The sequence below is a fragment of the Rhinolophus sinicus genome, linkage group LG17 (genome assembly GCF_036562045.2).
Source record: "Rhinolophus sinicus isolate RSC01 linkage group LG17, ASM3656204v1, whole genome shotgun sequence".
In the NCBI taxonomy this organism is placed as follows: domain Eukaryota; kingdom Metazoa; phylum Chordata; class Mammalia; order Chiroptera; family Rhinolophidae; genus Rhinolophus; species Rhinolophus sinicus.
The window spans coordinates 15,206,665-15,219,912 of record NC_133766.1 but is presented as its reverse complement, the minus strand read 5'-3'; the positions used below and the strand labels follow the sequence as shown (position 1 = coordinate 15,219,912).

Genomic DNA, 13,248 nt, shown 5'->3' with positions numbered 1-13,248 from the left:
TAATTGTGCTTTCTTGGGATACTTCCCACCTACTCCAACTTGGGTTTTGTCTTTCTTCTTCTGCTTTAGTACTGAAAGTTGACTCTCGTCTCACAGGTTGAGGTACCTACCTGAGATTGTCGTGGGTCTGTCCAAGGGACTGCCTATGACAGGCTTCTTACCTTCAATGTGCCTGTGGCAGATAGAATGTATGAATGACCCAAAGTTTCCATGCTTCTCTGTATCCATATCCTTTGATACTGGAAGCCCTCCTACACTGATGCCGGGCTTGCCTTGTATCTTGTTTTGGCCAAAATGACCTTAACTACTTGACATAAGCATAGGCTTTAAAGTGTACTCGAACATTTCCACTTCCTCTCTTGTTTCTGAGCGCCTTGAAAATGTACTCCAGGTGGCCTGAGATCACACCCAGCCTAGCCTGTTGTGGGGATCTGAAAGACACGTGTAGGTGAGGATACAAAGATAAGAGCTCAGTGGTCCCAGCTAAGCTAGCCTACACCAGCCTGCAGGCAGCTGACCCCAAGACATGTCAGCGATCCCTACCAAGATCAGCAGTCACCTCCCCAACATGCAACGGATGCATTAATGAGCCCAGAATTGTTATTTTAACCTATAAATAGTCACCAATAATAGATTCTTATGGTTTTAAGCCACTGAGTTTTGGAGTAGGTTTGTTACATAACAATGTAAGAGAGATTTTGGTTAAATTTATGATCTAGTCTCCTCATCAGAAGCCCATAGGAGAAGTGAACCTATAAAAAGAGTTTGGGTAGTTATACACTTAACAGCAAGCCAAGAAAATATTACATTTTGAAGTTGCTCAGAAGCAAAAGAATAGAAAATAATTGAAGGGTTGCTTTGGGGAAGGTTGTTTTTATTTGGGAGAATGTAAACATGCTTCATCTAAAAATTGAACATATTCTGGGGACATTCAAACCCAATGTTTGTTTTACAATGGCATTCCAAGCCTATTTCCACATAGGTAGGGAGATCTTGGGCTGGCATACAGAAAGTATTTCCCAACAAACCATTGCGTTCATTGTTACTTTGAGGTCTCTATGCAGAAATGGGAGTGGAAATAAGTGCATTGGGGACCTCAGAAGGTTTGGCAGTGCATTTTAGATGCTTATCTGAGCCACACAAGTTAGGAATCTGGGATGGAAATCTCCTAAGAATAACCATTCTCACGAAATTTCCAATCCCTCTTGTTTCTGGCAGAATTTAAAATTCTGTGGAAATGGCTCATGTCGCAAGAACTTCTGTGTGGTGTTGGCCAGCACCAGGAAGAAGACCGGCCCAGGAAAGAAAAACCAAACCAATGTGGCTGCATGTTTTCACGCCTTTCAAAAGATTTGGGTTTGGCTAAAACTAAGAAAGAGCACTTGGGTGTTTATTTTGTGCCAGCTCCTTCAAATACCATTCACCTGACTCATGAATCTTTAAACATTAGGAGGAAACAAACGAGTGAATAAAATTTCAATATTCCTGATGTTCAAACGTACTTTGAACAAGACTCCTTGCTGGGGGAAAGAGCATGATACAGAATACCATTGGAGAAAGACGTACTCACACAATTTTTGCCTGAGGTTGGAGTGGCGATACGATTTATTAGTCAGTTAATTCATTACGTGCCAGGAATATAGGAAATACAAGACTTAGTTTCTACCTTTAGATAGTTACATGGTTGAGTAATATGGACAGAACTGGCCAAATTATCTTGCCCTTTCCAAAATTTTAACTACAATTTTAAAATCCATTAATGCATATTATTTGTGTTTCTGAGAATAATTTTGCCATTTCACTCATCTCACTCTTGCATAGGCTGATTCCACTGTTTGGGATATCCCACCACCTATTGTTTGCTGGGAGAATTCCAATTTCTATCCCCAATCCAGCTCAGATATCAACTTTAATCTTGTCAAACATAATTAACTTTACTTCATCTTTGTTCCTTCTTTACTTTGTACATATTTATATTATTGCATTCAACGTACACAATTGTGTTTTTAGCATGGTGCCTGGGGCATAGTAGGTGTTCGATAAATGGAAATGGATTGCAGGACACACCACTATAAAAACTTGCTTTTCTGAAACACATGAGCACTCAATCAACATTAGCCTCACCCTTATCTCTCAACCCCATTCTAATGACCCATTTGTCATTCCCAGCATGACTTTCCTCTCAGCAGCTTCCACACACCTCCATTTCCCTGGTCACCCCGTCAGCCTTTTCAAATGCAAATACAAAAGGTCAGCAAACACTCCTGGGTTCATTCTTTTTTATCAACTGCTCTAATTCTATGGTGCTGATTTTAAGGGATCTTATCTTCTGGACTCTGGCATCATTCATAGCACTGAATTACTTGACAGCAAGTAATACGGTAATACTCGGATTGGAAATACAGAAACTCTTTCCCAAGAAGTTAAAACAGGATAGGGATAATCTGGTTTAGTTTATCTTTTAAGTTGTCAGTGGCTGGGTACTTCATCAGGTGACAGCATGAGAAGGTACTAGTGAAGCAAAGGTCAGGGACTCACATCTCTGTCTGGTCCAATTAGTTGTGCGTGTTTTTTTTTTTTTTTTTTGCTTTTTTTACATGTTCTCCTTCCATTTCCCTCGATCTCAGCCAAGTATCCTACGAAGTAGTGTAATTGTGCAAAGGGATGTCCAGAGAATAGAGCACAGGGAGGGTTCAATGAAAACCCACTTTCATTCCTTGGAAGACAACTGACCGTTTATGTGCTATCGCTGTGTAGGTGTACCTGTGGGTTTCTGCCCGGGAGGGTCATTTTAATATATGCACAAATATAAATGTCTGTCTATCTAGTCTCTCTCTCTCTCTCTCTCTCTCTCTCTCTCTCTCTCTCTCTCTCTCATATGATTTGAAAAGCATGCATTGTTTTAGTCAGATGGAAGGATTATGTTACTTGAATACTGGTATTTAATGTACATTATCACATTTACTATCATATCAAAACCAGATGCTTAAAATTTGGGCTAGAAATTCTATAACACGGATTATGTTACCTCAGGGTCACCCTACCACCTAATGCTCACTGCTCAGCTGTATTTTGTTATGGCTTTAATAGAGCAATAATGTGTTTCCATAAGTCTTAGTCTGGTATTAGATGACATGTGGGTTAATTTTGGTGAGTTGAGCAGACCGGTAGGGGGTTATACAAACCAGAGCAATTTGCTTTCCCAACAATAAGAAAATATGCAAAGAATTGTTGCTAATAGTCAGGGCCCCTCTCTCGCTCTCACCCTCTCTTCTTCTTACCTCCTCTCTTCTCTCTGTCACTCTCTTTCATCTTTGTCTCTCTTATTTAAAATTTGTTGTCATTTTTCCATCTCTAAATAACTCTCAAACTTCATCCAGAAACAGAAGCTATTTCTAATTGCTAACTCTCTTATCTCAGCAAAACCTAGTTGAAACCTGCCTCTGTTTTGCCTTTCTTACACTGCTTCTGTACTTACAAAATTAAAACAAGCAAGCTCAGAAAACTGATAGCGTTCTCGATTTAAGAAGTTATAATCAATGCAATTTAGATAAGCTTAAAAAAAAATAATAAAAGCCTATGTGGAACGAAGCCAACGATTCATCTGTTTGCATTAATAGGTTCCAGCAATGGTACTACAGGCACGGAAAGCCTGTTCGCCACTGCACTTAGCAAGCACATGAGCTTAAAAATAAACTTTGACAATGTAGATCTCTTTGTCCTTTCAGGAATGGAAAACATTATGTACTTCAAAGCCCGGATACTAAGCCCGATTTTAAAATATAGTTGGGATATTGTTACTGTGGCAATTGGGGGGAATCTTCAGGCTGCAAAGAGTACATGTACGCTTCGTGTGTAATCGTACTTGACCCACAAGCTAGTGAGAATAAACGACGCTGGCAATTTTGATCTACTCACTCATAGGGAAGAAACTTCTGTCTTTTAAGTTCTCTGGAACAACTGGGATTATAGTTCCTCATTTCAGTCAGGGAATGTCTTCCTGAACCAAACTGCAAAAACAGAGTATTTGGGTAGCATATTTCACTAGCACACAGCCACGTTTGTTCATTTTTGAGTGTTTTGGGACAGGAAATCGATCTACAGGGTAACATTCACACTAAAAAGGAAACAGTATGGGACGATGGCTTGTTAGTACAAGTGACTCTGTTTTGGAAATTACAGACAAGAAACCTTGGAGGAAGAACGGCATTAAAGATCAAAAGCATGGTGACTCCTGATGACAACATCCCCAAATGATGAACCCACGAGCAAAAAGGAACTTCTACTGTAAGTATCTTAGCCATAATGAAGTATCTGATTTGTTCCAAATTTACAGAGTATGCAGGGTAGATTTCCAAGCAAGTACTTGCTATAGGGAGTTTTCGTTATAGATAAGTCTGTAATTAAACTCATTGGGCAAGGTTCCAAGAGAGGGTTAGTTACCGGAATTTTTTCCATGACCTTGCAACCCTGAAATAAATTGCATGTAAATGTTGGCATACATTATACAACAGGCATGTTATATCAGGTTTTAATTGTGGGATGTGTTACTTCTGGCAATGGAAAATTGATCTACATAAGTATCTATAAATTCCATTACATTTGGATTTTGGTCATTTAAAGTATGTTTACTTTGGTTTCATGTTATGGTTAATCCTGTAATCATTTTTTTTTCATATATGTAATCCTGTAATCATTTTTTTTTCATTACACATAAATTTGTAATTTACTTAGAGAGGATATTAGCTATTTCCTCAGTGAACCTTGTTTGTACAGTAGGGAAGAGATGGCTTAGAATCTTGGAAATGGGGAAGAAAAGGAATGATAGTTTAAACTCAAACTTGGGAACTGAGATCTTTTTTATTTTTTCATTTCCATATTTATTTGGTAAATAGCTTTGTTTGAAAATTGTTCAGATGTCTCTATATCAGATTTCTCGGACCATGGGAATATTGTTGTGGTCTTGGAATGTGAATCAAGCTTGTTAACAGCATAACCCTATGTGAATATTAAGTATAGCGAAGTCCATCTGTAATGCCTGGCATGGAATACACACTTAATAGATAGTTTTTGAGTGTTGAATACGTGCTGGTGTTGGGTAATAGGACAAATATCCTGACTGTACAGTAATCATTTCATATCAGGATTTTGCTTTGTGAACTCACCCATGAATATGATGGAATTCTGTTTAAGAAAAAACTACATAATAACGGGGTTACATTGTATTGCTGTTTTCAATAAGTAATTTAAAAAAATCAAATTCTAATTAGTCTCTATTCTTGGTTGTTTTTCTTTTGAACTACAAAAGAGTTTATTCAACTTATTGCTTATTGAAGATATATCATAAAGTCTTTGGAGCAATTCAGCATATGAAATATTGGCTTACTTCCAATTAGCATGTAATTTCCAGGGGCTAGTTTGTGGCACTGTATTTGGGATTAGCAATTTTGGAGCCCCCTCTGCTGAGGGTTGATGGGTAAGATGAGACACTGGCCAAGCTCTCAAATGGGGGAGCTCATTGTTTTAGGTGAAAACAAACTAAGGAACAAGTGTACAAAGAGACTTTGGAATCAAACCAAGTATTTCTGGAGTGACAGGAGACAAGCAGAAAATATGGAGAAAGACGTTAAGCGGGAAAGAGCTGTAGAGGTAAAGTAAATTCATTAGAGATCCCATCTCCATCTCCTACAGCCTCGGATAACGCTGTTCTAATACTCTAATTTCTTTCCTTTTTTTTTTTTAGATCACTTGCTATAGATACTTGTTAAACTGAACACATGTACTTCTGATACTACAAGTAGGAAACAAGAATGCTGTACAAGTGTTTTATTGAATCTTATTAGAAGGCTGGTGGGATCTTTTGGGTAGGAACTGACAGAAGCTGCAACAATTATCAAGAAAAAATACTTTTGGATAATTGTATGTAACATTTGGATATGCTTAAATGATCTCAGTAAGAGTTCAGTTCTGTCTCTTATTTAGTGGTGTATTTTATAGGGGATTTATTTAGGTAGATCTAATTATAATAAGGTATTTTACAGGAATCACTTGCAAATTCTTTTCAGAATTAGAAGGTTAGGTGATATTGTCTGCGTGAACAGTTTTTCAGGCTAAAATCAGCTGGATTTATTATGTAGAATTCTGGGAACTCCATCAAGAAATGATGCAACATTTGAGAAGTCCTAAGGCTTTCTCTTAAGAAAAGACAAGACATTTGATTATAATATGAAAGCCAAGTAAGTAACAGATGATATGTAGCATGATTAAGATTTTGAGGGTTATCTTCAAAAGGAAAATGTAGGCTTAGATACTCCCACCGCAACAGGATCAGGATGCAGTTACTGATGACAAATGATAACATCAATTTTTATGACACATTATACATTTGTTTTAGTTAGTTGTTTGGCATCAGAAATCTGTCAGAACTGGCCAAAGATTTGCTGTAACAGAGGAATGAGCTTCTTATCACTAGTAAATGAGGAGGCTCATCACGGAGGGAAAAGCAAGTATTTTGAGTAAGATAAATGTGTGTTGGAATTCTAGATCTCCCACTGATAAACTGTGTGACCTTGAGCAAATTACCTAAACTCTAAATGTCTGGTTCCCCATATGTAATGTAAAACAGGGCTAATAATTCTTCCCTCTTAAAGATACAATGAGACTTACAGTAAGTGTGCAACAAGATGACTGAACTGCATTACCTCCTAACTTTGTGGTTCTAGTAATTCTAGCTGTTTAAAATAACCTCAATTCCTCGATTATGTTAAATGCTATCCAAAGATACAACTCAGTAGACATATCTACTCTTCACCTAGTGGGATCCTAATATAGGAAAATTGTAAAGCAAAGCTACTACAAGAGCAGTAAAAGAATGAGTAAGGCAATCAAAATGTGTGAATTGGAACTAATGAAGTTTTTGGTTTTTTTTTAAAGATGTTTTAGATGTGTTAGGTGATGATGTCAATTTGGTTCTACAGCCCTTAATGATTAAGACAGTGGAAACACTGATTGGCTATCAGTAATTAATTTCCCCTTTCATCCTGTGTTTAATCATCTTAGGAAACCCACTGTAATCAGCCAAGTCATTCACAGCAGAAATGGCTTTTGGAGAATTTAAGGACTGAGAATGTTCATCTTCAAAATATTTCCTATGACATCTTTCTGTGGTGCCTGCAAAAGCCAGTTTTATGTGGGTGGTGTATTTTGATGATTTAATTTATTGTGTCCATTTGTTACAACTACAAAGCACTTCGCAGAACCATCATTCTTAAACTACTGCTTCAACTGGCTAAAGCATTGTTTACACATCACAGATAGGAAATAATCTAGCTGCTGGATTTACTGTATGGAAAGTTACTATGTATTTGGGAGAATATCAGCAGTGGCTACTAAAGAAAATATTATCTTGTGTGTATCTATTGCCATTTTCTTTTCAAAACATTTCATATACATTATTTAATTTTTGCTCCTGCTTTAAGTAGAGAGGAATGATACCCTTACTTCGTTTGATGCATTATATGAATAACAAACCCAGAGATTAAGCAGAATTTTCTAAGGGGTAAGTTGAATATGAAGTACTGAGACTTTGCGTATAATTTGTCTAATGGTTTTATGACCATTTCTGATTTTTATCCAGAAAAACGATTCATCTGCTTCCCTCATGCTTTAATAGGAGACTTAAATTCTGACTTTGTATTTATTGTGTCATCCACAGAGTCCCAACCAATCAGGCACAAAAAAAGACATAGTGCAATTAGGTTCAACCTCAGTCAGATGTGCAGAAAAACCCAAGTATCTGGAATTCTCTGTCTTCTCTGCTGTCAGTATATCCCAGACACGTCAAGAAAGTAAAGGTGTTCATAGTCACTTATTTACATTTTTGTTCTACAAAGGAGTCAAGGCCACAGTTGCCCGCTTGGCAACCTTCCTTGGCTGAAACAACATGGAACTGAACAATTGTATTTTATATTATTTTATTTATATATTTTATGTCGGGGGTGCCAAAAAAATGTATACAAGTGGACACTTTGGTCAATGTTGCTCAAGCAGTAGTTCGCCGTAATCAAAAGCGTCTGGATGCTGATGGTAACCACTTTGAGCACCTCTTGTAATTGCAGAAGTCAAGCGGGACTTGTATTCGTCTTTTGTTATCGGTATATATTGAGTATGACAATTTGAATACAGTTTTCCTTTCTTAAATTGTGTATACATTTTTTTGGCATCTTCTGTATATATACATGATATATTATGCATTTATACTATGTTATGCTATATTGTATTATATGTAATATAACATAATATTATATTATATTAAATATTATATTATACTATCTTATATGATATTAGTATGACAAATTAACAAAGTGACACCATCAGGTAAAACTCTGCTCCATAGCTTTTTAAAGGCTGATAAACTAGGTCTCATTGGCATACATTTTGAGACTCGGGACATGTTTATATCTGTTGACGTCATTCTAGTATCAGAAGTGTCTCTTGGTATGACTGAAGATTTTAGCCATTGGTAACCACGTTTTACAGGAGTCAGAGAAAAACAGACAACAGCGTCCAAATATCTCACACAAGTTATACACTAGCTGACTCTGAAATAAAATATGTTGATATTTTCATATCAGTAGCTTTATCTGTGCAATATATTTTTAGTTCAGTTCCTAATTCTCTTTTCATTTAAAAGCTTAAGATTGCCACGTGTTCTGTACAATACTCTTGGTTGGTGGCATTTCATAAAATAGAGGAATAGAGAGCTTAGATGAATTTTGATTTGAATAGATTAATATTTAGAGCATTGCTCAGGCTGTATTAGCCTTGTTATTCCTTCCTCTTGTGAGAGAAACAGCCTCTAAGGTTAGACTAAGTGCAGCCAAGCTAACAGAGGTGTGATTACAGGTCATTAAATGGTAGGATGCCAAAGTGTTTTGTTTCCATCATACTGTTTTTGTTCTTTGGAAACCGGAAGTAAGAGTCAAGGTGAACTGAACAGTCACATGGAAAAGCAACCAGTAACTATTCACATCTTGAGATTTTAGAGTTCTGAGTAATGTGATCCTCAAAAAGTTTTTTTTTCTTTCATGTTTTTAAGATTTCTTTTATTTTTGAAAAAGCTATATGATTCCCACTCCTTCAGGGTGAGATAGTCTGCTCACAGGACACAGATTTTTGTTTTGTATATATATTTTAAATTATATATACATATTATGCATATATATATATATATATATATATATATATATATATAACTTCATATATACAGAAGGTGCCAAAAAATGTATACACATTTTTTTTTTAATTTATTGGGGTGACAATTGTTAGTAAAGTATACACATTTTAAGAAAGGAAAAAACTATTATGATTGTAATACTCAATATATACCTATAACAAAAGATGCATACAAGTCACATTTGACTTACGCAATTACAAAAGGTGCTCAAAGTGGTTGCCATCAGCATCCAGACACTTCTGATTATGGTGAACTACTGCTTGCGCAACGTTAACCAAAGTGTCCACTTGCATACATTTTTTTGGCACCCCTGGTATATATATGCAGTAAAATTCACTAATTTTTGTGCACTTAGTTCTGTGACTTTTGACAATGTGTAGAATCTTGCAACCATCACCGCTATCAACATACAGAGCAGCTCCTTCAGCCTCCAAATAATCACTCGTGCTTCCCCTTTGTAGTCAAAACCTCTCCCATTCCTAACCTCTGGGACCTCTTATCTCTTTTCTGTCTCTATAGTTTTGTCTTTTCCAAAATATCGTATAAGTAAAATCATACAGTTTGCAACATTTTAAATCTGGTTTCTTTCATGTAACAGAATGCCTTTGTGATCCATCCATATCTATCAGTAGTTTGTTTCTTTTTTGTTGCGGGGCAGTGTTTTATTGTACCAGAGTTTGTTGATTTAGTCACCAAAGAAGAACAGTCGGGCTGTTCTTCCAGTTTGGGGTAGTTATGAACAATGCTGCTCTAAACATAATATACTCTAAACACAAATTTTTTTGTGTGGATGTAAGTTTTCATTTTTCCAGGGTAAATGGATACCTACCAGTGGGATTGCAGATCATATGATAAATATGCATTTAACTTTATAAGAAACTGCCATATTATTTTCCAGTGTGATTTTACCATTTTGCATTCCTGCCAGCAATGCATGAGAGCTCTAGTTACTCTGCCTCCTTGTCAGCACTTGGTATTGTCAGTTTAAAAAAAAATTTCTGAGCCATTCTAATAAGTGTGTAATGACATCTCATTGTGATTTTAAATGGTGAGTATCTTTTCATGTGTGAATCTGCAATCTGAATATATTATTTGGTGAAATATCTGTTCAAATCATTGTCCATTTTTTTAAAAACTGGATATTTGTTTTCTAACTGGTTTTGAAAGTTCTTTCTAAATTATGGGTATGAGGTCTTGGTTGGATTTGTGATTTGAAGGTATTTTACTGTGACTTGCTTTTCATATTCTTAACTATCTTTTATAGAGAAACACGTTTTAGTTATTATGAGGTACAATTGATCTATTTTTTTTCTCATATGGATCAAGTTCTTAGTGTTGTATCTAAAAATTATTTTCTTAACACAAACTCATGAGCATTTTCTCTGGTATGTTTTTTTTTTCCCCCAGAATATTTATAATTTTATGTTTTGCATTTAGGTCCATGATTTACTTTGAAATGTTTTTCACAAAGTATGAGGTGTGTGTTGAAGTATATATTTTTTGCATATGAATGCCCAATTATTTCAGCACCATTTGTAGAAAAGACTGTCTTTTATCCATAGAATTGCCTTTGTACTTGTATTAAAAATCTGTTGACTATATTTTTAAGGTCTGTTTCTGAACTCTATATTTTATCTCATTAATTTAGGTGTGTGTGCTTTCACAAATACCATATTGTCTTCATTAGTATAGCTCTACAGTAAGTCACGAAATCAGGTAGTGTGAATCTTCTAAATTAGTTCTTTCTCAAGGTTGTTTTTTACATTCTCTCCCTTTTCATATAAATTTTTGAATCAACTTGACAGTATCTACAAAAATCCTGCTGGGATTTTTATTGGCATAAGTGTTAAATCTATAGAGCAATTTGAGGAGAGGTGACATCTTAATGATACTTGAGCCGTTCAATCCACTTATATAACTGTTGTTTGATGTTTTTCAACATCAAAGTAGTTTTCATCATACAGACTGAACATTCTTTTGTTAGATTCATACCTAGGTATTTCATTCTTTTGGAGCCATTGTCAATGATATGTTTAAAAAATTTCTGTCTCCAATTTTCATTGGTAATTTATAGATATATGTGAGATTGCTTCATATGTTGTCATGTATCTTGCAAATGTTTTTGTAAATTATTTAGGTTTTCTATGTAAATCATGTAGTCTATAAATAGATACAGTTTTATATCTTTCTTTTTAACATATGCACCTTTTATTTTTACTTTTACTTACCTTATTGTACTTGTTAGGGCTTTTAGTACTATGTTGAATAAGAGTGTTGAGAGCAATTATTTTTGATGTTCCTGATTTTAGGAGACAAGATTTAAATTTCAACATTAAGTATTATGTTAGCTATAGAGATTTTTTTTGTAGATATACTTTATCAGGTTAAGGAAATTTCCATCGATGGGTGAATTTTAATGTTTTCAAATTCTTTTACTGCATCTATTGATATAATTATGTGGTTCTTCTCCTATTGTATATTAATACAGTGGATCATATTTATTGACCAGTAACTATTCTAAATGTTGAACCAGCCTTGTATTTCAAAGATTAATCCCACTTTAATGTGAGGGATTCTTTTTTTTTCTTTTTCAGATATGTGCATGAAAGGTATTGGCTGTAATTTCCTTTACTTGTACTGAATTTCTATTGCTTTGGTGTCAGAATAATGCTGGCCTCATAAAATGTCAAAAATTCTCCTTTCTGACTCTCAGAATGTACAGATGTTAATAACGTGTTATTTTAACAGAGAGAAATTAGTGAGGCAGCTTTGCCATAATGTTGTTTCATCTAGAGGGTGGTAATGTCGAGAATGTATAATAAACAAAAGCACGTGGAACACATACTTCATAAAATTCAGTGAGTTAGTCTCAGAAAATTATTTAATGTGATAATCTATATATGATGTAAATTACAAAATCATATCTAGCCAGGATCACCTTTCATTCCCATCTTTCTGTCATGAGGTTATGTTTGTACAAGGAATCCATCTGGTGATTTTCTCATAAACTGATGAGAGTATGTTTAGTGTTTCCATATCCACCCTGAACAGAATAATAGGTATGTTTCACACACAGATGAATTTTCCAGAGTTAGTGGAAACCCAGATTTGTCTCCCTGTGTTCTTAATGATATACAATTGTAGGTTGTTTGAATAATATTGTGATGCCAAATATAAGAGTATCAGTTAAGGAAGAGAGTTCTAAACTTTGAAATTAGAGCAAGTTAGACTAGTATGGTAGATGTCAATCTTTTTACTTCAGGCACAATGTGAGAAGTCAGTATAGCATAAGATAGTGATTATGAAAGTGAATTCTGTAGTTAGATTATCTGGTTTGAACTTGACAGCGTGATGACCTTGGGTAAGTTACTAAACCTCTCACTGGTCATTTTAAACATAACTAGTTTAAAGTTCCTTTCCAATTTCTCTCTTATCTCTGGTTTCCCAGGTGTAAAGTCTCTGTTTTGTTGGGGTCTAAATCTCTGTATATTGGACTCACTAATGTTACATTCTCAAATTATTCACTTTGCCAGGATTAATTTCCTGCAGAAGTCCTTTGTGTGAACTGAGCTGTGGCTTACAGAATTCACTGGTCTTGAACCACTTTCCCCATCAGCTTTTTAGCTTGAGATTTCTGAGCCATATAAAATTCAGGCTTATACACAAACCATACAGTTTCTGGTCTCTGTGGCAGGTAATTCTGCATCCATTCATGAGCAAGTGTGGGTAGTTTATTTCTGGATGAGCCCATGGTTAGTAGATGGGAATTTTCTCCTCTCTCTTAAAAATTCCATTGACGGGTTTGTGCTCACAGCATCATTTTGCCCTTGGATCTTTGATTCTTTTTCAGCATCATGGGTTCTCTTTTAATTTATAGCACTTGGAGTTTTACCTTTGTTGGTTTGGAGGTGAATACAATGAAACAAAGATATTTAATGCTCTTTGGGAGTAACAAAAATTAGGTCATATCCAAAGGGCAAAAACTGTAAAATATCAAAGGCAAATAGAATATC

The 13,248-nt window shown here is 35.4% G+C and overlaps 1 protein-coding gene across 1 annotated transcript in view; it reads left to right on the top strand.

Annotated features, from left to right (window-relative positions):
- Positions 1-3,325: 3,325 nt before the first annotated feature.
- KCNK2 (potassium two pore domain channel subfamily K member 2) overlaps positions 3,326-13,248 on the top strand; it is a 164,511-nt gene continuing 154,588 nt past the window's right edge. The window contains exon 1 of the mRNA XM_019738111.2: positions 3,326-4,287. Within this exon, the coding sequence (XP_019593670.1) occupies positions 4,254-4,287 (34 nt within the window). The 5' untranslated portion in view covers positions 3,326-4,253. The remainder of the gene's footprint in view (positions 4,288-13,248) is intronic.